The following is a 21,687-nucleotide window of genomic DNA, read 5'->3' as shown; positions in this document are numbered from 1 at the left end:
AATTACAAGTGTGGCATTGTGGGATTCCTCTGTTCCTTGATCTTCATAACTCCTTTGACTGTGAGATGCTTTTTCTTTTTGTTTGCTTTTAAAGAACTACCTTCTCCTAAAAATAGCTTTATATGTAGTGAAAAACTCGGACTAAAGAAATTAACTATAGGATGACAAAGGAGTCAAGATAGAACAATTTTTTGAAAGTTAGACACCAGGTAGTTACAATGGGGGCAGGGGAGGAGGGGGAATTATTTCAGACAGAGGAATCAGTACATGATACATCAAGGCTTAGAACAGAAACATTAAAAACTAGTAGCCTCAGCTTTAATAGCAGCTACAGACAAAAGCATAACAAGCAGGTGATGCGAGCATGTCAATACGTAAGATGGTCTTTAAAAGTCAAGAGGATCTTTACTGCCATGTAAGCAGGCGCAAGGGCAGCTCTAAGTAAAAGGACAGTGACAGCAGGGATGTCACTGGGAGAGATCAGGGCTTCTCAGGCATCTTGAATGGATAATACCAGCCATTAAGAAACCATTTTATTAAAAAGCAAACAAACAAACAGAACAACCCATTGCCCCAGCCACAAGCACAGAAAGCTGTCGTCCTGGTATATGACCTCCACTGACAAACTCTGGATCTTTAAATGAGTATAATGAATAATAATAATATTCTGCAGTTCTCTGACCTATTAAGTATAATTATAAAACACAAAGTTATTTTGATTTTCTAGTAGTATGTTGACCTTCTGTGTTCTTCAAAAGATTTACTTTTAATTTTAGTCACCCTAGGATTTGTTTAGAATTTGAGGACTAGATGCTACTTTTTAAGGAATTCACACTCATAAATTTCTAACTTTTGCAGGCCTTTCATTTTCTCCATCCACACCGCTCAAGTGAGTACTTCCGAAAATGTTTGATTTTACTGCAGAACTACTACTTGTAATAAATGGTACCAGAAAATACAAAGAAAGAAGAAAAAATCAAAGCACGTTTTTATCTCAGTTTTTAAAGTGGAAACACTCTCACTAGCTCTCAGACCTGTTTAATTTACCATACTTGGTTTGCAGTGAAAAAAAAATAATTTAAACAATCTGGAACTAGAAAACTGTGCACAATGCATTTGATCTTTTTACGAGTACTTGCTTTCATTATCTTCTGGGTAATTTGTTAAGCTAGTTTGTTGAGTTTTGTTTTGCACTGTAGTGCCAGCTTTGGGAGAGGAATCATGTCATAATATGTTTATGCACAGCAACGAGCAAAATAGCAATTCTGCTGCTGCCAGCTGCTGCCTCTGGGTGACTGCAACATCTCTGGTCCTGCAACTTCTTCGAGACAGGTCTTCTTTGTTATATATTCTCAATACAGACCAGTATTATGCAACTGAAAATACTAATATCATCACTACAAGTAATAGTAACAAAGCAAACAAACCTTGTTAACCAAGGTCATTGCGTAAACCAGTAGTTCAGTATCAACCCCATCCTTCTCCTCCAAGATCTCCATGATGTTGGACCATGGCTTGGCTCCTAGAGATAAAGAAGAAAACATCAGTAAAGGTAACCAAAATGGAAAGCTGTTGCAGCAACATTTGTCCAAGAGGCAGCACGAGTTGGAATGATGTGGCCAAGTGGAAGATCAAGTGGATCTGCAGCTTCCTCTCCAGTCTGCCCTACTCTGTGGAGGACTAAGTAAATACAGTCAGCGAAAGCAATGGTACATCCTGAGGCAGGCTTCTAAAATGTCAGGCAGACTTTCCCCAGAGCTACTAATTTCTCTCCCTCGATGATGAAGGAAGCTTTGTTAGCCCACTCAATTGACAGTGAACTTCTAAAAATTGTGTGGGAGGAATTCTACCCTACCAATCGTAAGCTCCCACAGGCTTAGATAAATCTTACACAGAAGTCTGTATGCTACTCTTTCAGTGTTTGTTGCTTACATTCCTAGTGATATTACTGAGTTACACTGCATTAAGATAAGTCCTGTTAACAAAACAGTGTGACAAACAGTGTGACAAACAAAAAGACAATTTTCCCAAATTACAGGTTGCGTGTAAGATTAAAAAAAAAAAAAAAAAGAAAAAAAAAAGGGGGTTTTGCTGTGGTTCTTACTTGTATTATTTTTAATAAGAATCCCCTCTACGGATCTTTCAGATAAATTTATCTCATTTTTTTTTACTCAGTAAGGTCAAAATTTGTGCTTCTAGTTATGAAGTATTTGCCTGACTTGCATTTGTATGCTCAATATACATTTGCAGGATTATCTGCTGCCAAAACCCACGTGGCTTTAGCGAGTTATTGCACCAAACAAGTTAGGCAGGAAATGCCAACCAGATTCAAGATAATGTCTTGTGTGGAAGGCACCTTGTAAAACCATTCTATTTAATTTGGCTAAAAGGCAGATGGCAACATTTTCAACAGGAAAAAAAAATTATCTAGGAAAATGGAGTAAGTAACGAAAGACTACAAATCAGTGTTTTGTTTGAAGTTAAAGGCTGGGAGAAAAAATCAGAAAACTAATCCTAATTTAGAGATGCCCAATTCACCTAAAAGATCGTAACTGTGAGAGTCTTGGAATTCAAGGAGAAAAATGCAGAGTATTCTAGCAGATCACACCCCCTAAAAATTATAATGATGACAACACTTTGAATACAATCAGGCAGTAAAAAGGAAACGTTTCATCCCAACAACCTGTTGCTGACTGATCAGTGACCCCGAGGTTAAATCTCTGCACTGCTCTCGCAGTAATTACGGCCACTGCTTATTTGTGATGCTATTTCGCACACATGCAGATATATCCTGCTGCACAGACATGGATCTCTACTAACCAAGCATCCATTTTCAAAGCAGTGGCAGTGTGCTGTGTGAAAACTGTCTAGTAATGAACACACAGACAGCAGTATTTCTCCTGTTTTCTTTCCCCCACACTTTTGAGACGTTCTCTGATCTTTTCTCCTGAATAATAAAGCAGAGCTTCCTTATCTCAAGCAAAATCAAAGGAGAGGGGATTCACTCTCATCTCTCAGAAAGTATTTATGTGCATTACTGATTAAGTACTAATTTCAGTACACTGCTGTAATGAGAACACACTAGACACCTCTTTACCAGACTCTCTGTATTACCAGACATTTTGTTCAGTACATATTCAAAAGACATGTGGAACAAATTCACTCGGCTCACAAATGATATATGATCAGCAGGAATGATATCCTCACTACAAAAATGTCTTCCTGTGGTTTCTAGTGAAAAGTAAAAATGGAAGAAAATAAGACAGAGAAACAAAATGGGGAAACTGTACAAGCCTGACTTTTAACAATGCCATTTGGAAAAAAAGTGAGTTGCCAACAACATGAAAAGTTAATTATTTAATCCACACTGCATTATTCAGTGACAGTCTTTCTAGAGGAATACCCCTTTGTTTTGTAGACAGGTTTTATCCATAGTGAAACAATCCTATTCTGTTTTCTAAAGACAATATCCTGGTGTTTTATTTTATTTTATTTTATATTTTATTTTATTTTTTTGCCTGGATGTCTGTATACTTCTCCATTATCACAACAGAGTATTTTCAGGATTGCCTTGCTGTTTCCATGCATGGATGACAAAGCTTTCCTCTACTCATGCTGCTTCTCTGTGTCAGACCACAATTAAAAAAAAAAAGCCAGCAAGGCAGCCCAGTAATAAAGCTCATTTATCCTTTGAATTCTGTAATTGGGACGCTGTTACTAACCTTAAGACAACTTCTAAAATCTAGGCTTACATCTGTAATTCTTTTCAACTGAAATTCAATCTATTCCCCAATTAGTATCACCAGGAAGCTGTACAACGACTTTGACAGAGCTACTCCAATTTGTACCAGATTAAACCCTTCTTTTCAAATGCTGTTTTCCTCATTATCATCTCAAGCTGAACAGCCAAGGAGTAAATAAACACAAAATAAGACATAATGCTGTCTACAAGTTTGGGGACAAGGCAGTTCTGGTCTGAAAGCTGCACCATTTCCTTCCTTCTCACACTAATTAGAGTCTCTAGTTTCTAACCTATGATCCCAGCAGCATGAGGCATGGGTGGACCTACAGCAGGTTTCTCCTCTCATCCACACACAGGCCCTGAAGGTTGGATTTCCAAATATGTTGTTCCTGGAGAGTCACCACTTAAAGATGTGTCCATAAGCTGGAGTCTACATGAAAAAAACAACTTCCAAGCCACAATTTTTTTGTGTGGTAATGTGGCTAAATGAAAAAAAAAAAAAAAAAAAAAAAAAAAACTCCTTCACCTTCCAATACGAGCTGCCTAGAAAGATTTTGTGAAAGATACTTTGGAAAATCATGCATTACAAAAACTGGTGACTTTAGAAAAGTCATGGGCTGCTGTAGTAAAACAATGAGGCTCATATAAAAGATATAAAAAACACAATGTGTATTTTCTCTTTTGCTTTAGAAAGGTATTTGCAATATATTAAAAGCTCTCTGATTATAGACAGAGAGGAACCTTTGAGGAAGCTAGTGTGCAGAGCTAAAAGCTACTACTTGCTCCTATCTGTGCAACGGTCTGAATATAACAAATTATGGAAAACCTAAACTCATGTATTTCTAGTAAAAAAAAAAATCATTTAATATTTATGTTATGAAGTTTATTTTTAAAAATAGCGCAATAATTTCTGTGCCAACTGTCAAAAAGGTTTACTTTCCAGCCTGTCTCCTCCACCTGATCATGATATAAAAGAATGACGATGTAGCATCCTATGTCTTTTTATGAGAGCAGACTGTGATGTTCACGTAAAGTTACAACTTCCACGTAGGACTCGTGGTAAAATTGCTGGGAGCGATGAAACAGGCTCACTAAAGTAAAACAGTAAAGGTCGAGTTTTGTGTGTGTTCTCCTGCCTTCTACTGGGTAAAATGGGAATTGCTCAACTGTTTTTTGCAGATTTCTCATTGGTACCAGCTATTATTGTGGCTACTCTGTCAGGAAGGCTGGGGCCTCAACCGTGATGCTACCACAGCATTCTGAGTAGTCACGGATGGTCCATCAACACACAGAGAAACGAGGGGTTTTAACAGTTAAGCATATATTAAATGAATACAGTCTACTGAATAATGTCACCCATTGTTTTAAGTCTTGATCTTTTCTCAGTTTCCCCTTTAAATGTTTTTGAAAAAGAATCACCAAAAAAAAAAAAGGGAGAGAGAGATTAGTTTCATCCTGTCATTCACACCTTACACAAAATTTTCACATCACAACTACACAGGATGCACACATGACATACAAAGCATGAAAAACTTTGCATCAGGCAGGAACCATACATGAGGACTGTCACCAACACACAGACAGTTTCTAGGTGCCATAGGACAGAAAGACTTTTGGAAAGACCTCAATATCTTTTATTCATGGCTCTTTAAATATGTGTGAACATATAGCTTTCCATCACGGCTACAGGATGGGCGTTAGTTTACTGGTTATCTTACAGTGTGCAAAATGGGAGGAAAAGCGGAGAACTAATAACGCCAGCCGCTTAAATAATTCAGCAATAAGTCAGGTAGCAGAAACATAATTCACAAACAGAATGCTTCAGTGTCCAGTTCAGCCACTGGGCTTTAATCTCTGTACTAAAAAATGCTTGTGATAAAACAGCCCCAGACAGCACAGTGCAACGCCAGCTGTGCTCTCCAGAGCCCATACAGTCCTGGTATGCTTAACCTTAAAAGAGATCAAATTCCACTGGGGCTACGAAACAAGAAGAAGCTGGGGGGAGGAATCTATATGGAAATATAACTAGAACCTACATCGTACATGATGAGGACCATCCAGTTATTCATTTATAATCTGCTTGTATCTGAGAGTAAAGCAGACACTTCCATAGATCTTTGTACTTCAGCTTGCATATGGATGTATTCTTGCGTAGAAACCACAGATGGGATCACTTTGAAACAAGGCTGAGTTATTATGGGGTTCTTTATGTTAATCATGTGTGGTACACATGTTGAGGAATTATGTCATATCTCATCACCTTGTATGTACATGAAACATTGGACTTTTTTCAAAGCAGTGCTAAACTTAATTATATAACTGCAAGATTTATGACAATGTTTCAAGAAAAGGCATATCACTATTCTTCCACTTTATTTCTATTCCATTAAATCAGTCATTAAAGGCAGGTACCCTTCAGTTATAAGACACCGATTTCTAAATGTTATACAAAACATAGACCTCTCATTGCTAAAAACAAAGGGCTATTCCACTGATGACATAAAAATGAAACTAAAAATAAGAAAAAAAATCTCTTTCGTAGCTAAGCATAACTGCTTATTAAAAAAAAAAAAAAAGGATAAACTGGATATTTTCGGCTGGTATGGACAAGAGTTCCGCTAACCCACAGGTATGAGAATTCCCCCCAAACCCTCTTCTTGTACTCCTAAAAATAACCCATTGAACTAATGCATGACTTTGTTCATGTCTTAGCTTGATACTGAAGTTTTACTGCTTTGGGGCATGGAAATATTTGCCTGCAGCACTTTTACAGATACAGAAGGGAGTACACAGCACACGGTATGTTCAGGGTCCTACTTACTCTCTTTTTTCTTTAATGAGATTTACTTGCACGTGAACAGATGGCAATTTGAACATGTTGAGTATACTAGGGAGTTCAGAGAGCTGAGGAAATGCTATGAATGGCTGTAAAAATAAATCATAGAACTCACAATTACATGAATATTGTGATTACACTTCTGCTTATGACATTGTAAGGTTTATTGGTTTTATTTCAAAACAGAAAGCCAACCTGAAGAGTATACCATTTAGAAGTGTTACATTGATTTTGAATTCTCTCTGCCTGCTCCCCTACCATGAGAAACAATTTGAGGGTTGTTTTTTATGGTCTTTTCAACACACTAGATAGTTGAAAGCAAAATCTGGCTACCTTCTCCTGTTTCTGGCACCCCCTTTCTCCTCATCCCCCAACTTTTTTGTTTCACTTTTACCATATCAAGTTGCTCAAACAAGTTCAGCATGGAGGCAGTTGCTCCACCGAGGGGATCTTGCTTTAAACCTCCATGTGTTTGAGACCACAACAATGGTTCTCTCAACCTCAAAAACTCTCCTTGAGGCAAAGGAATGTTTCGCATCAAGAGAGACTGCCCTGGGAGCTTAGCAATAGCTTTGTGGGAAGAATAAGAAAGAACCATTTTTGTTCTATTTATTTGTAAAAAATACAGTATGCATATTCAAGTATTTTTCATGAGCCTGAAGGGTAACAGATTTCATAGTATAATATCTGCTCAAGGGCTTTATTTTAATGTAACTACAGATGGTTTTGCTTTTACTATAAAGCCTGTACTATTACTGACCTCGTCTTTCTCTTCAAAGGGATTACGCTGATTAGATATCATTTTCTCTTGTAAATCAGACTGCTTCTTTTCAGAAGGAAGTGGAAAGATGGCCTGGCCCAGAGGAGCCTCCAAGGTCAGGATATGCAATGGGGCTTACATTGCCTGAGGGTGCAGGGAAGGGGAAGCAATGACTACGGTGTATCGGAAGCAGCATGGTTTTTCAGCTTTTCACTCCTTACTTTTCCAGTATAATTCATTGCTCAAAACAATCTTAAATTGTATGAATACTTAAAATGTGCTTTTGATACAGAAATCAAGGGAATGGCACATAAAGCAGAAAACACAACAGAAACCCTAAAATCACTGACATCAATGAGAAAATGCCACCTTGGTCTCAGTGGTGCTGGGGTTTTGCAGCCCTGATTAAGGGTACTCACCTCTCTTTTCATCAACCGTTGATACTGCCTGGATTAAAAGCGGTGCATTAGATTCGGTATACTCCACAAACACCAGCAGCAGCTTCAGCGCTGTCTTTACCACCAGGCGGAACTGGAAGAAAAGAGCGCGAGACTTGTCATTCGGCAAACCACAGCACTGCCAGATGTGCTACATGAGACTGGGCAAGATGCAAGCAGAACAATCCAGATCCAGTAGTAACACATGGGCAGAAGAGATTAAGCTGTGCCAAGACCAAAAAAATGGCAGGTAGCTATTTGGATGAAAATGTCATTCACTGGACAGTAGTCTCCCAGGGAAGTCTCAGTAGTCAATGAATCCCAGTAAAAGCTTAACGCTGCCACATATAATAAAAGATTGAATGTCCCACCTATACATACACTTATGCTTATCCACAATATCTTTGTTCAAAGCTTACTGTATGCATAACCTAATGAAAAAAGAATAAATATATTGTTCTGTTTTCAACACAACATTGACTTCCCACTTTCATTGTGAGCTTTTAATGTTGTCAAACTCCTGTATGACAGAATGATTCTCTCCTCATGGTTCCTTCTTTTCTTGTAGTGCTATTATTTAACAGGTAAATGATTAAATAAATAAATATTCACTATTTATACAACTTGGGAGACAGTGTGTTTAATCTCTGACTATCCCACCCTGTCACAAGATGTGTGATTTGCTGGAAGTGAGCGCTCCTCCTGTACGTTTTCTAACTTACGTTTTGTACATTTCCAAGACTGTGAGTTCAGCAAAGACTCGTCATCATTCAAACCAACCAACTGGAAAACAACAGCCAAACTCTACCACTTTTATTGCAGATCTCCCATATCCAGAGAGGACATTTGACTATTAGGGGACTTTCTAAGTGCTGAGTAAGAATTTTCAGGTATGTACTCAGCGTGATCAGAAATGTTTTCACACTCTTCACTTAAGGGAGTTTTGAATAATATATGAAACATGAAAAAGGATGACTTTTTAATAGACAGGGCTCTGCATGTCCAGCTGAGAGGAATATTACCAGGAGAATTGATTCTAGGTCAAATATGCTATATCCTCAATCTAAACCATGGATTTAAAGCCAAATAGAAGGGGATACACTGTTGGTCCCAGAAACACAATTTTCAGTCCACTGAGATTGAATCAGGCTGCATAAAAATAGGTATTTGTAAGCTTATTGCATTGTTGTGCTATATGATATTGCAGTAAATCTATCGGTTTGTGAGATTTTTAATAAGATAGCTATAATAATGCGGTCATTAATCTCTTTCACCATTAATAGATTTTAAATGATCTCTCAGATGTGTTCATGTAGAGATAAGCCACCCTCCCGAAAATCCCTGTCTTTGTCTCATTATATTAAGTTGGTAGGCAGCCTGAAACAAAACCACCTGGTCACTGCACTGTCTCACCCGGGGTGGGAGACAAAACCATCATTACTCTGCATTTCCTAATTGTTTCAGGGACGTATACATCTAAGTCTCTGCCAGTATTAGCACATTCCCAGTCCCCTATTTTTTTAGTTCCTCACAACCTAACTCTCCTAAGAGGCAAGGAATCACCATTAATCATTTATAGATATATGCAAAGACTGCAAGTGTAACTATATCCTAAAACAGGCTGCAAGTGCAATACGCATAGGGTCATGCTACTGTGTTCACATTGCCACTCACGGAGATGTACTAGAGCTCAATTTATGGCAATGAGCTAAAATGCAGCTTGCTGCTTACAGCTATAAACACAGAGTTTACTGTGAACAAACAACCCAGGTATTTCCCTGGTTTCTCACATTGTACCAACTTAGTGGAATTGAGCTTAATGCACTGCAATGACACTGCTAGGGATACAAAATCTTCTGTTGTTGAATCTAGATTGTTTCAGTCTCGACGTATCATTGCATCAGATACTTTCAGGGCTCACAGCCAGCTGACAAACCTGACCGGGTCCCTTAAGACACTTGATTAGTCTAATTAGCAGTTGTGCTGCCACAGTGATACCCCTATGATACATGAGCTAGCCAAATTTAAGGAAATTGAAATCCCACGACACATAGCATAACTATACCATGGAAACACACCAGTGAGGGAGCAACAAATCAGTTCCCCACGGTTGCACAGGACACCCATGCATTTGCCTGGCATATGAATACCACACTCTTTCTGCTCTACCATGATGTTTCCCCTAATAGTCAAGTTCAAGTGCTTAACAGGCATATTTGGAGAACTTCCACTAGTTTTGCAAAGGTTCTTTGTAAAACAGGAGTTACCAGATTACTGTAAACAAGACTTGGAAGAGCATACTTCCAGGATAAGCAGTGGTGTGCTAACTGCAAATCTGCTCAGGATCCTTTCCCTAGAAAGGAAATCTCACTCCTGGATATTACTCATAATGGCTCTCAAAACCTCAAGGCTTGGCCAGATGGTGACAACTGGATGTGTTTACTCGTCAGTACTCAACAGCAGGGTTCCGTATGTTTCCATGTGACAGCAATCAGTGGCACATAGCGGGCTTACGTCAAATTTTTGCGACTCTCTTTTTCTTCCAGAAAGTATGAAGGACCTTCTGTAATGCCTTTGCTCTAACTGCTGCCTGCTAGCCACTGCAGCTGCTGTAAGGAGCAGCTAGCCCCTCGCAGCTTGTGGCTGCCAAGCTGCCAACCTCGCATGGCCTCAGGGCAGCCCATGGCTTGGGCTGGCCAACTGCCGGAGCGTGGCCTGCAGGTGCCAGCCTCTTGCGTTCACCATGCTTGCAGATGACAGCACAAGTAATAAATACCATCCAGAAGCAGCTCTGGAGAAAAGGAGTGATTAGAAAAGCTTCGTTTCGCTTGTTGTTTTGCTAGTAGAAGGACATTGTAAGTTCAGTTCCTCACAAAACAGTCAGCCAGCTCTGGGAAGAAGAGGCGGGTGCAGGTGAAGGCACACAGTGACAGCTTTCTGCTGGTAGTCAGCATGGCCACTAGCTTTGAGAAAAACTGCACTTAAAACTTCCTGCTCAGTAGACAATGGCAACTGAGACACGTGTGGGCACTTTAAGCCTCCATACTGCTTTGGATGCTTTGGGCAAGAACAAAAATGAACTACTGCAGTCCGAGGACTAAGCCGCACAATGTGCACATGAGGGGCTCCAGCGCTGAGACTTATTAGCCCCATGTGGCCCTCACTGCCTTTGCACACATCCTGCAATGGGGCTTTTTAATACTGGTTTAATAGTGCTTCTTAACAACAGCAGCCTATCATCGGGCAGCTGCACTGCCCCTTGGAAAGTGAAGCCCTCAGTGAACCAAAGCCTCTCCAGATCTGGCAGTCTGTCACCCCCATACACAAGGACATACCAGAGCCTGATGTGCTCACACTAAAATTAATTCTTACCCAGCATGGCACCAAGTCTCTGAAAGAAAGGCCTGTACCAGGGACACTTGTTGCCAAGACCTGTATGAAACTGTGAATTTTGTTACATGGCCTCCAAAGCGATGTCCTACCTATTAAATGACCCCCTCATGACGAGCTCCCTATGGGCTTGACGTGCCTGTAGCAGCTTATGCTTGATACTGATGACACCTTAAGTGTTGGTTATTGCAATGGGAAGGGTTTCAACCAAGAATGAGAATGATTGTTTCACAACTTTAAAAAATACCAGAGCTATATAGAAAGTTTCCATTTGTGATTAATTATTGTGACTTTCAAAGTGGGAGATCCTCATATCTTCATGAGTGAATTACGAAATGTGTTTGCAGAGTATGCCTCTTCAATTATTTCAACAGTTGACAGCTACATTGCAAGTAAAAGGACTGCAAATCTCAAAACCAGGGAGATCATTTAACAGGAAAAAAAAAAAAAGCAGCAAATCATTGACTTTTGTACTTCCATTTGTGAAGCCATAGGAGTTTTTGCCAGTCACTGGTATGATTTTATTTCACATAATGCACCCAGATGGCACAGTAATGGGACCAATAGAAACAAGTTACATATTTCATTCCTGAGTACGTGAATCACTAATTATTTGAATCAGCGTTAAAAACTTCTCGAAGACCTTAAGGCTGTTTCTGGGATCTACTGGACTCTTGTTTAGCAGCAAAGACAGCTTTCCGAATCAGTTTCAGCAGAGTCCCAGTTCTATTAAAATCCACAGGGCAATCACACTATTAGTTCAGACAGGACTGGATGTCATAAGAGCAATAGAAGAGGCAGAAATATGTTGTTTTAGCTCAAAAAAAAAAAAATCCCTGGTATCATTGCTTTGTGAACACTGGTTGTTGCGATTAATTCCAAATTTCTACCCTAAACATCACTGTTCAGTTAAAAAAGAAGGCTCACTGAAGCAATATACATACCCACTGACTCAGTAAAGTGATGTTTTAACAACTCTGGGATTATATCAGGATTCTTGAATTTCATAACACTGAAGTATCAAAACCTTTTATTAAAAAATTTAGAAAAGAAGAGAAAGTTAGAAAAGAAAGTTATATTTTTGTATCACTTGCAAGCCAATATAGAGAGAGGAAATGATGTTAGCATCTTCTGGCTAAAGATAAAATGTAGCCAGCAATGTAAAAGGAAGGAGAAAAATTATAAACATTCCTTTACATTATACAGTAGAGTTTGGCAGTCCCTTTCCTTTTTATCTCTTTACGTTTAGACAATCGGAAATATGTTACAGACCCAGCCAAACAGACTACGCAACAGACTGCAAAATTAATGTCCCATGGATGGGTTTGTCCCACCCATTAATCACTGGCTGAGAAAAACTTAGATGTCTACGAGGAATGTTGTTTAAAATGTCATTAGCTTGGAGCCCGAAGCAACATTTGTTAAGTTCAGATTTAAAAATCTGGGAATATTTTTTTAAAAAGAAAGAAAGCTGAAACAAAATTGAGTAAAACAGTATTTCACTTAGGGTGATGCTTAGCATTTACATTATTCAAATTTGAAGAGAAATGTGCACCCAATGTCTCACTAGCAATTTACTAGACCCAAACCATCTGAGGCCTAATCCCTGCGTGGACTCTGCCTAGTAGGCCACGCACTCATCACGTCACTATGAGACACGCAGGCAGAATGGACGGTGAACTAACGTAGCAGTACAACACGCACCACACCAGCTGGTGAGAGGTGCACAGAAAAGCTAAAAATCCTTCTTGCTCGTGGCACGTCAGGATTCACACGACTTCAGATCTAGCGCTGTGTAAATAGCTCACGAGTTTCCCAATCGCGTCTGCGGTTCTGCTCCATTTCAAGTTGCACAGCGGGACAAAACCACAATCTATTCAGAAAAGGAGAAAAGGCCTTTCTGGAAGGGAAACAAATTGCTGGTCCTAGAGTCAAACGATACAGGACCTCATCCTTACTCAGATGGCCTAAAACTTGCACCCCCCATTCTGAAATCAGCCAAAAGCTTGAGTCTGGAACAGGTTATTTATTGAAATGGAAGTATAGAAGAATTCTGTATTAAGCTTCACTCAGAGAAGAAATTGTTCAAGACATTTTCTTTAAGTTTCAATGTATACACAAGTCTAATAATAACATGACATTAAAGCTTTTTATTTATTTTAAAATTTGCTGTAGTTTCTCCCTTGCACTGTGCATACATAGCACAGAGGTGGCTCCTACCTCTTAAATGTTTGATGTTTAAATAGAAACCAAAAGATAACCGGTAGCTATAACATAGGGAATATCAACAATGTATCAAAGAAATCATATTGATCATCCTGAACTCTCGTCATTACCACCTAAATGTCTGTAACATTACCCAGAGTACAAGCCTATTTTGCCCAGGCTCTGAGACCCAACCTTTTTGTGGCTGCATGTCTCTTCCATGGGAAGTTACTACTAATTGTCGCTGCTAAAGAGTGCAGAAAGCATCAGAGCTATACTTGCCCTAAGCTCGAAGTATAAACTCCTTGCCTTGAAGGGAGATCTTCCTATTAACAACTATACGAGGGAGAAAAATCATCCCCTCATTCCTGATTTTTTCTATCAGGTGAGGAGCTGTACTACAGTATTCTCCTTTGTAATAAGCAAGGAAGAAGAAAACAGATACTGAGCTTGATGGCATCTTAGGATAATTTAATTTGGAAGGGCAACCCTGCTTGCCTTCTCATCTGAGGTGAACAAACCCAGCTCCCTCTCCTCATATATCATGAGCTCACAGTGAACCCCTGCCAGACTTGCTTCAGTAGGTGAATATCATTCTTGTACAGAGCATCTCAAAACAAGACCCTTGAACTTTGCTCTAGTCTGACCAGAACCAAAAGTCAAGAACCACCTCCTTCAACGTGGTGGCTACACTCCCACTAATTCTGGATGTGGTTGGCTGTCTTTAACATAAGGGCACACTACTAATTCTGTTCAAATTAATATTCTCTTATTCATAATGAGTAGACAGAATTAAATGATGTGATGCTAAAAGGAACATCTATAATTTCCCGTGTTTTTTAAGAAGAGTTACTGGGACTTGATGCCAGTAAAGTGTTTTTTTGTTTTTGTTTTTTTTTTTTTTTCCAAGGAAGAATCACAAGGCAAATGAGTACAGGGCATGTTACTTTATCTACCGAAAAGTTAGATATATAAAACCAAACCAACCAAACGAACAAAACATTAAGATTCTCCCATTATATGTTCCATATATTTCTGTCTCTTGTTCTCAGTCTCCGTCTCCTGTTCAGACAGAAGAGTCAGACCAAAGCATAGCTTTGGCTTGCATATCTCTGGATGAACCTCATGAGATCAGCAAGGATAAAATTGACTTGTGACTTGTTTGAAAGCATGACAAGATATTTTGCAGGCGGTAATGTCTTTTAACATACATACTTTGAACCAGATGGACACATCAGAACAGAAATCTATCCCTGAAGAACAAAGATGCTCTACAAATCAGCAACATACTACATACACCCTGAAGTCAAAGCTTTGCTACTCATTCATCGCACTTCTAGCCTACTTGGAATGAAGGTAGAGTAAGCTTGCAATCTACCTGCAAAATATCAGGCAGATATACCCTTAATCTCTCACTGGCTCTGCTGTTTCTCAAGATCTACCATTAACAGCAGATTTCTGTTTACCTGCTGGGAGATTTTTCCATTCTCTGAGCTTTGGCAGAAAGATTGATAAACTTCATTTAGCCCAAGATATGAGCCTTTTCTTTAGATGAAAGTGTGCCCTGAAAGTGCAAGAGGGAGTTCTCAAAGAGGTCTTGTAAGAGGAGATCACATTGCAACAAAGATTACCCTAGTAAATGCGGATCCCTTCAGCTTTATAAAAGAAAAAAAGAAACAGAGAATGTTGTTTCTTTTGGCAGGATGCACCTTAAGCTTTTGCAGGTAAGTGTATCAATCAAGAAGTTCTACCAAATGTGCAATTAACTGGCCAACAGTGGCATTCGCAACACTACAGTTTGAACTGGGTATTTTCCAGTATAAAAACTTATTTTATGTAAGCTACAATAACTCTTACTACTGCTAGAGGCAAGGTTGCAGTTCCTGAGGGTCACACAGTGGCGTGGCTGCCCTGCAGTAGTCTTTTAGGGTCTTCAGTAATTTTAAAATTGAAATAACTTTCTAAGTACATTTCAACTTTGATGTTGTAACATGAACAGCCTTACAAACAAATTTTAACATAGATTCTGATATTTATCAAGCATTCCTCTAGCACACTGCCATTCCCCATTCCTGCTATTACAAGAGAAGATCTGAAGAAGCAGTGTTTAAACATTGTTTTCACTATCTGCCTGTTTGCTCTCAGCTCACTATTTTATTATTGGTTTACATAATACTAGAGGTCTCAGAGTTGTGCTTCAATTTCAGCATTACTGGATATCAGCAATAAGAGCTGTCTGTTCAATATGAAAGAATGCTTGCCTCTAATGACCTACAAGGCACCCTCATCTTACTGAGGTTCTGGCATCAGCTGTGTAGTTTGTAGTGGTTCCCTGAACTCTTACCAGTTTGGTTGCTTTCTTTCCCTGGGAGATAAAAATGCACCTGGAATACTTCTGCCTTTGTCTCAGACAAACATCAATTCCTGAAATCCTCTGTACAGATGAGGAAGAAGAAAGGCAACTGGATAACATTATGTTGACATCGGCTTGCACAGCACAGCATTGGTAGAAATTATGCTATTAACAGCCCACGAAACAAGATTTGTACAAAGCTGGAGGAGGCTGCTCTCACTTCTCCATCAGACAGTCACAGACCCAGGTATATGGATGCATGACACAAACGTTTTTGGCCAAAGATGCATATCCACGGCCAGCCATTTAAAAACACAGTTTAACTGGCAAGCACATCATCCTGGCATTTTCAGATAAATACTAATTTTCTTCAATCTCTGGAACAATACCGTTTAAGTATTTTACAAGTTGTTCACCCATATTTATGTAGCAAGCACACATCCAGGGTGGCCAGCACCTTACTGGACCTTTTTCACATCTGTATGGATGAAAGCCAATGTGTACTGAATCCAGCTATGCAGGAACTCCGAAACTGGCTGCACAGGCAAGGAGTGCCATCTCTGGCATGATGATTGGAGATCATTTATCTCAGAAGCGTGTAGGGGTGCCTATATGTGGTAAAGGACCATAACTTTTTCAGAAAGAGCAGAGTTTTGTAAATGTGTCATACAGTCTTCATATAACCAGACAAAAATATATCACATTTTCTTTTCCTTTTTTTTTTTTTTTTTTGGGGGGGGGTGGGTGGGGGGTGGGGAGGGAAGGGGGGCAGTAGGGGTACGGGGAGAAATAGGGTGTCATACAAAGAGAAAGACATTGGGGGGAAAACATTTGGAAAGCCCTATTACTAGGATTTGCGAATGGCTTACAAAACAAAGAAACAGAGTTGTTTCCATCCTCTGACTCTCTTCTCCAAAGGCATTTGAGGCCAAATTCCAAATGGCCTTTATTCCAAAAGGGTGACAACTTTATTTAGTAATCCAATTCCCTTTCTACTCACAACACGTGAATATAAGAATGATCAGATGAATTACAGCCTTCTGCATCACCTGAGCTGAGTGTGAGCAGAGTCAGCCTAATTTTCCATCTAAACTTAAAAGAAATCTAGGAAGCTTCCTTTAAGGAGAATGATAAAAAATTTAAAAGTCCAAATAAGCTACAGACCACCACAAAACTTCTCAAAGGAGTGTAATCACCCTTCTATAGAAGGGATAGAAGAGCTCTTACATCCTGGCGCCTTAAAAGCTGCTTTCTAGGCTGCAAAGAAGACCTGCCAATCTCTCCATTTTGTTATCAGGAGGCAACAATGGCACAAGTCACGGGGTGTGGAGGGCATGTAGAAATATTATAGACAAAGCTGAGATGCATGAGAAGCAACAGGTAAAATCAGTTAGTATGCATAAAGTCTATGAATACCCACATCGTAGATAGAGAACCATTGTGTACACATAGGCATTTTATTTCACTAGGAATCTAACTGATGTGCTTATATACCAGTAACAGAAATAAGAATGTGTGATGCCATGGTCTCTATTTTAAGCATTGGAATTTTTATAAGTTGGTGTATATTAAAATGATACTAGATGCCATTTTAATATGCAGCCGTTTTCTCTCAAATCTTCAAAGAGGGATGCTTAAGTAAGGCAAATTTACTGTTGTTAAATGCTGTGCAGGCTCAAGACTGAAGGTGCAGACATTGCAGAAATTAGATTAGATTATTAGATTAGGCTAGATTCTATGTGCTAGCAGTGATTTGATGTTTGACCAGCCCGTCAAGGCACTGTGCCTCATTGTTCCAAGCTGAGAAATGGGGATAATATTACTTCTCTTCCTGATATGCTCAGTTCCATCAAGATGAAAAACTTTGTAAGCATAGATGAGAGATGCTCAAAAATATCAATTAAACAGCCTTTAAGTTCATAATGTTGTTTTAAGCTTTTCTTTCCGTAGCCCCTGTAATGGCAGGAAAGGCAGAGAAATGCATGCATTTACTATTCTCATAATGAAATTTCTCAGAACTTTGTAACGTACTGAATAATGATTATAAGGTCTGCACACTGTTACATATGTGGTGTGTATCTGCCATTTATCTGCGGTGAGATTTCTGACATGAAGAGAAAGAAGGCTATTAAAAAGAAATTTATCTGGCTTACCAACAAAACGCAGAGATGAGCAAGTAGTGATTAGTGACTGGTCAACAGAAAGAAAAAAAAAAAAGGCTCATGCCTGGAAATGATTATTTACATCATCAATCATGGTCCAGAGGCAGAAGGGGGAAAAATGAAAAAAATCTGTACACAGAAGCAGGCAATTCATGCAACAAATCAAAACATATTATAGGCCAATGTGTCCCTCAGATGAACATATGCAATTCTGATGGGAGCTTTAAAAGAATATTTTTGGGGTAGAAGTTGGCCCTGTATTAAGCCATTTGTATTGAACTAACAATGTAGCTGAATTTCTCATGCAGCAGTTACCATGTCATACAGACTTTGATTAAAAAAGCTAAGCACTGCAGAGCCTGGAATGAGACAGGAAATGCTACTGTTTTTTTGGGTATTCCTCCCTCTCCTCTTTTGGAAAAAAACAATGATGATCTTCCAGTGAGATGGGGAAGTGATTTTCTCATCCCATTCCATTAAATAATTAGAAGTTATTTTTTAATTTGTTCTACAAGATGCATCTAAGATCATGCACAGTTTTACACTACAAAACACAAAGTGAGAGAAGTCTGTTCTGGTTTTCTGACCCTACAATCAGAACAATCCCCTCGGTTTCTCTTGTAAGAACTGTTCATTGTGTGAAAGGTACGCACAATTTTTCAGCCAGAAAGGAGGAGAGGACAGAACCTGGAGATAACAGGACACCGTTAGTGTCCTGCAGACACCACTAGGTCAAACTCTAGTCTCAGGTGACTCTTGAAATGGTGTCATCACACCCTTGTGCCAAGGGCCCTAACCACAGAGCAATTAGCTATTCCCCAATTTTGAATGTCTTTCTCTTTTGACCTTTCAGAAATTCCTAAACCATAAGAGTTTGGTTTCAATTACATTTTTAGCTTTTTCCATTGCAAAACATAAAACAAAAGTATTTCATTGGAAATTTGCCATTTGTCTCCAGAACAGGAACTATGCTCCAATTGTAAAGATTTACAATAGGATTCTTCTTCTTTTTTTTTTCTTTTTTCTTTTTTTTCTCTTCAAATTGTGCAGTTTCGACCTGTTTATGCTGTTATCGATCCTTCTGAAATGCTGGTGTTTCTGACAACTCCAGGCAAATGAACACCAGCAGTACTTCTTGACCTGCCTCCTGTAACTGGGTAAGGATTGTGATTATACTATCCTAGATAAGGTACTAAACACTTCACTTGAAAGAAACTACAGCAGCATGAGAAGCAATTTCTGCTAAAACTCATGTTAGTATGAAATGTGCTATCAAACAGCTTTTGATAAGGACCATGCATTTCTCTTCTCTTTTTTCTTCTACAAACACACACCTCAAATTGTTTATATATAGCAAGGGTTTTCCAGCATTTCTAGTTACAGATCATAGAGTAAGACTATCCAGTAAAGCCTGTTCCTCTCATTTGATAATGTGACCTTTGTTGGGCACATATGAAAGCAGTCCTATGGGGAAAAAAACAAAACAAACGCACAAAAAAAAATCCCGAAAACACCACCAACAAAAAACTATGAAGTACATGATGTCATTTGAATGCAACTTAGCATTTGGAAACATACCGACTAGTCAATTTTTCAGTAGTTGCTGCAAGTGCATGACCCTGAGCTCTATAGGTCACTAACAAAGTAGCTGAAGAGTACCTCCCACATTTTAAACAGGAATGGTGCTTAGGAATTAGTCATACTTCTATTAAATAAAATGTGCATTTCTGGTGACCAGAATGAATGAAAAATAACCTCGTCTCTCTTGAATACTATGCCCATGATCCGTTCAGCAACAGACACAACAGTGATATTTCATGTTTTGATAATAAGATAATCAGTTAATAAGAAACAAGATGTGAAACTACTTGTAATTAGAATTCCACATAACAGATGAATTTGCAGACTAAAATTTAACCATCGAGGACTTTTATATTGATTACAAGATTAACTGGGTGTGTGCCTACACATGGGATGGCCCTTTGGCACCTGTTTTTTTTTTTTCCTTCCCCCCCTTTATAATGATAGAGGTATTGCATGCTGAACCTTCCCACTATCCCTCCCCATTGATGTATGAGGTTAGCCTTGAACTCTGCTGTCCGCAGCAGATGTTCATTGGGCTGAACCTCTGGCAACAGGAAAAGTTTGGGAGAATGGCAGTTTCAGCAACTTCCTTTCCTTGGGCAGGGCCAAGTTGATATTTCCTTAGCTGTGTTCCAAAAAAACTAAGAGCGGAAAAGAGTTTTTAGGAACTTAATCCCAGACAGGTCTTTCTCTTCATTCCCCTCTCCAAAATCCCCTTCATATCACATCATTGTTCCCTTATGCAGCTGAGTGCCATCTTGCTCTGTGAAAGCTTCTAACATAAAACAAGGTAACTTACAGCACTTGAGACAAAAGGAGACCAATTTTTAAGAGAGAAGGGACTAGACAACCTGTTACTACTATGAAGTGCTAAGATGTTACTGATGTGTTACTTATCTCATGCTTTGCATTTAAAGATCTGAAAGCCATCTATAGATAATCAAGCCATGCAATAGTTGTATGAAGCAGGAAGTGATTCACATTTCACACGTGGGAAAGCTGAAATACCAAGAGTTTAGAAGGCATATGGAAGATGTAACATTGCATCTTCTTTCATTTTTAAGCCTCCAAATAAATATTTGACTAGCGTGTTTTCGGAAATATTTCAAATTCTAAATGCAAGCTTTCAATTTAGGATTAAGTCACTCGTGTAATTTTCAGGAGGGGTTAGGAACTATTTGGAAGGAAGTCACTTGCTCCACATTGATTTTCTGTACCAAATTGCTTTTTTCTGAGACCCGTCTCCTATCATAGCCAGACCTCTGATTTGTACAGATTGGCCTGTAGGTGATGAAAAAGAGAATTTCCTCATGACACAAGCCTCAGACTTGCAGTGTGTTTGACATAGGAAGTGTGTACAAAGCAGCATCTCGTGTAGAACTGAAGTCTTCCTCCTAGCCACAGAGTCCTGCTCAGGTGGAGTTTCAGAGGGGACCCTGTCCCTGCCTGTGAAAGTCATTACCATTAAAACATGTGGCTCTGCTGAGTTATGACCAGAGCCAGAGGAAAACAGGGAAATAAAACTATTAGAGTACCTTCTCTCAGAGCCTTCTTACAAAATTAAACCCACAACAATCACAAACAACACTCCATTTTCACCTTTGCTTCCTCAGACAGCCACGTTGTCCCTTTGTAGGCTAACTCTTCCCTCTGACTATGGAAACCTACCCCCCGAATTCAGGCATACCTGGTCGTAATGCTGAGCTACTCAACTTTCCGACTCAAATTGCAAACTGCATTAGAAAAGACCCCAAGTTGGTGTTCCTATCAGAGAAAAGCAAGTTTCCAGCCATTCGGAAAGGAAGCCAGCTAGAAAATCAGTCCTCACACACCTTCCAGCCAGCCACACCACATGCTGCTGGTTGTACAGAGAGGGCACAGGACATGCAACAGAACCGATGGTATCAAGAGGGTGTGGGATGGGAAGGAAAAACCAAGGAAGGAGGAGAAAAAGGATAACAAATCGCTTCATTAGTTCTACTGCTCCTGAAACAACTTATAGAGTTAGCGGCCTTGACGATGTCCTGTTTAAATAATATCAAGGTTGAGTTCAAGGGCCCTAGGGGAAAAAACTATTTGAGTCTGTAAGTACAGTGGAAAACTACTCTGTTATTATTCTGTGGTTTTATGCACGTGAAATTTGTTCTTTCAACAGTTCCATTAAAAAGTACTTACATTAAATACCAGAACTATGGCTGGGCTTAAGTAACTTCACCTG

At 39.2% G+C, this 21,687-nt stretch overlaps 1 protein-coding gene across 12 annotated transcripts in view; it reads right to left on the bottom strand.

Annotated features, from left to right (window-relative positions):
- Positions 1-21,687, bottom strand: part of FHOD3 (formin homology 2 domain containing 3) — a 396,018-nt gene that overhangs the window by 122,691 nt on the left and 251,640 nt on the right. For all 12 annotated transcript variants that reach the window (XM_040548937.1, XM_040548935.1, XM_040548932.1 and 9 more), the window contains 2 exons: positions 7,758-7,869; positions 1,428-1,522 (listed from right to left, as the gene is read on the bottom strand). In XM_040548937.1, coding sequence (XP_040404871.1) covers positions 1,428-1,522; positions 7,758-7,869 — 207 coding nt within the window. The remainder of the gene's footprint in view (positions 1-1,427; positions 1,523-7,757; positions 7,870-21,687) is intronic.

The sequence above is a fragment of the Cygnus olor genome, chromosome 2 (genome assembly GCF_009769625.2).
Source record: "Cygnus olor isolate bCygOlo1 chromosome 2, bCygOlo1.pri.v2, whole genome shotgun sequence".
NCBI classification, from domain to species: Eukaryota; Metazoa; Chordata; class Aves; order Anseriformes; family Anatidae; genus Cygnus; species Cygnus olor.
This window is presented reverse-complemented; position numbering and strand designations above follow the sequence as displayed.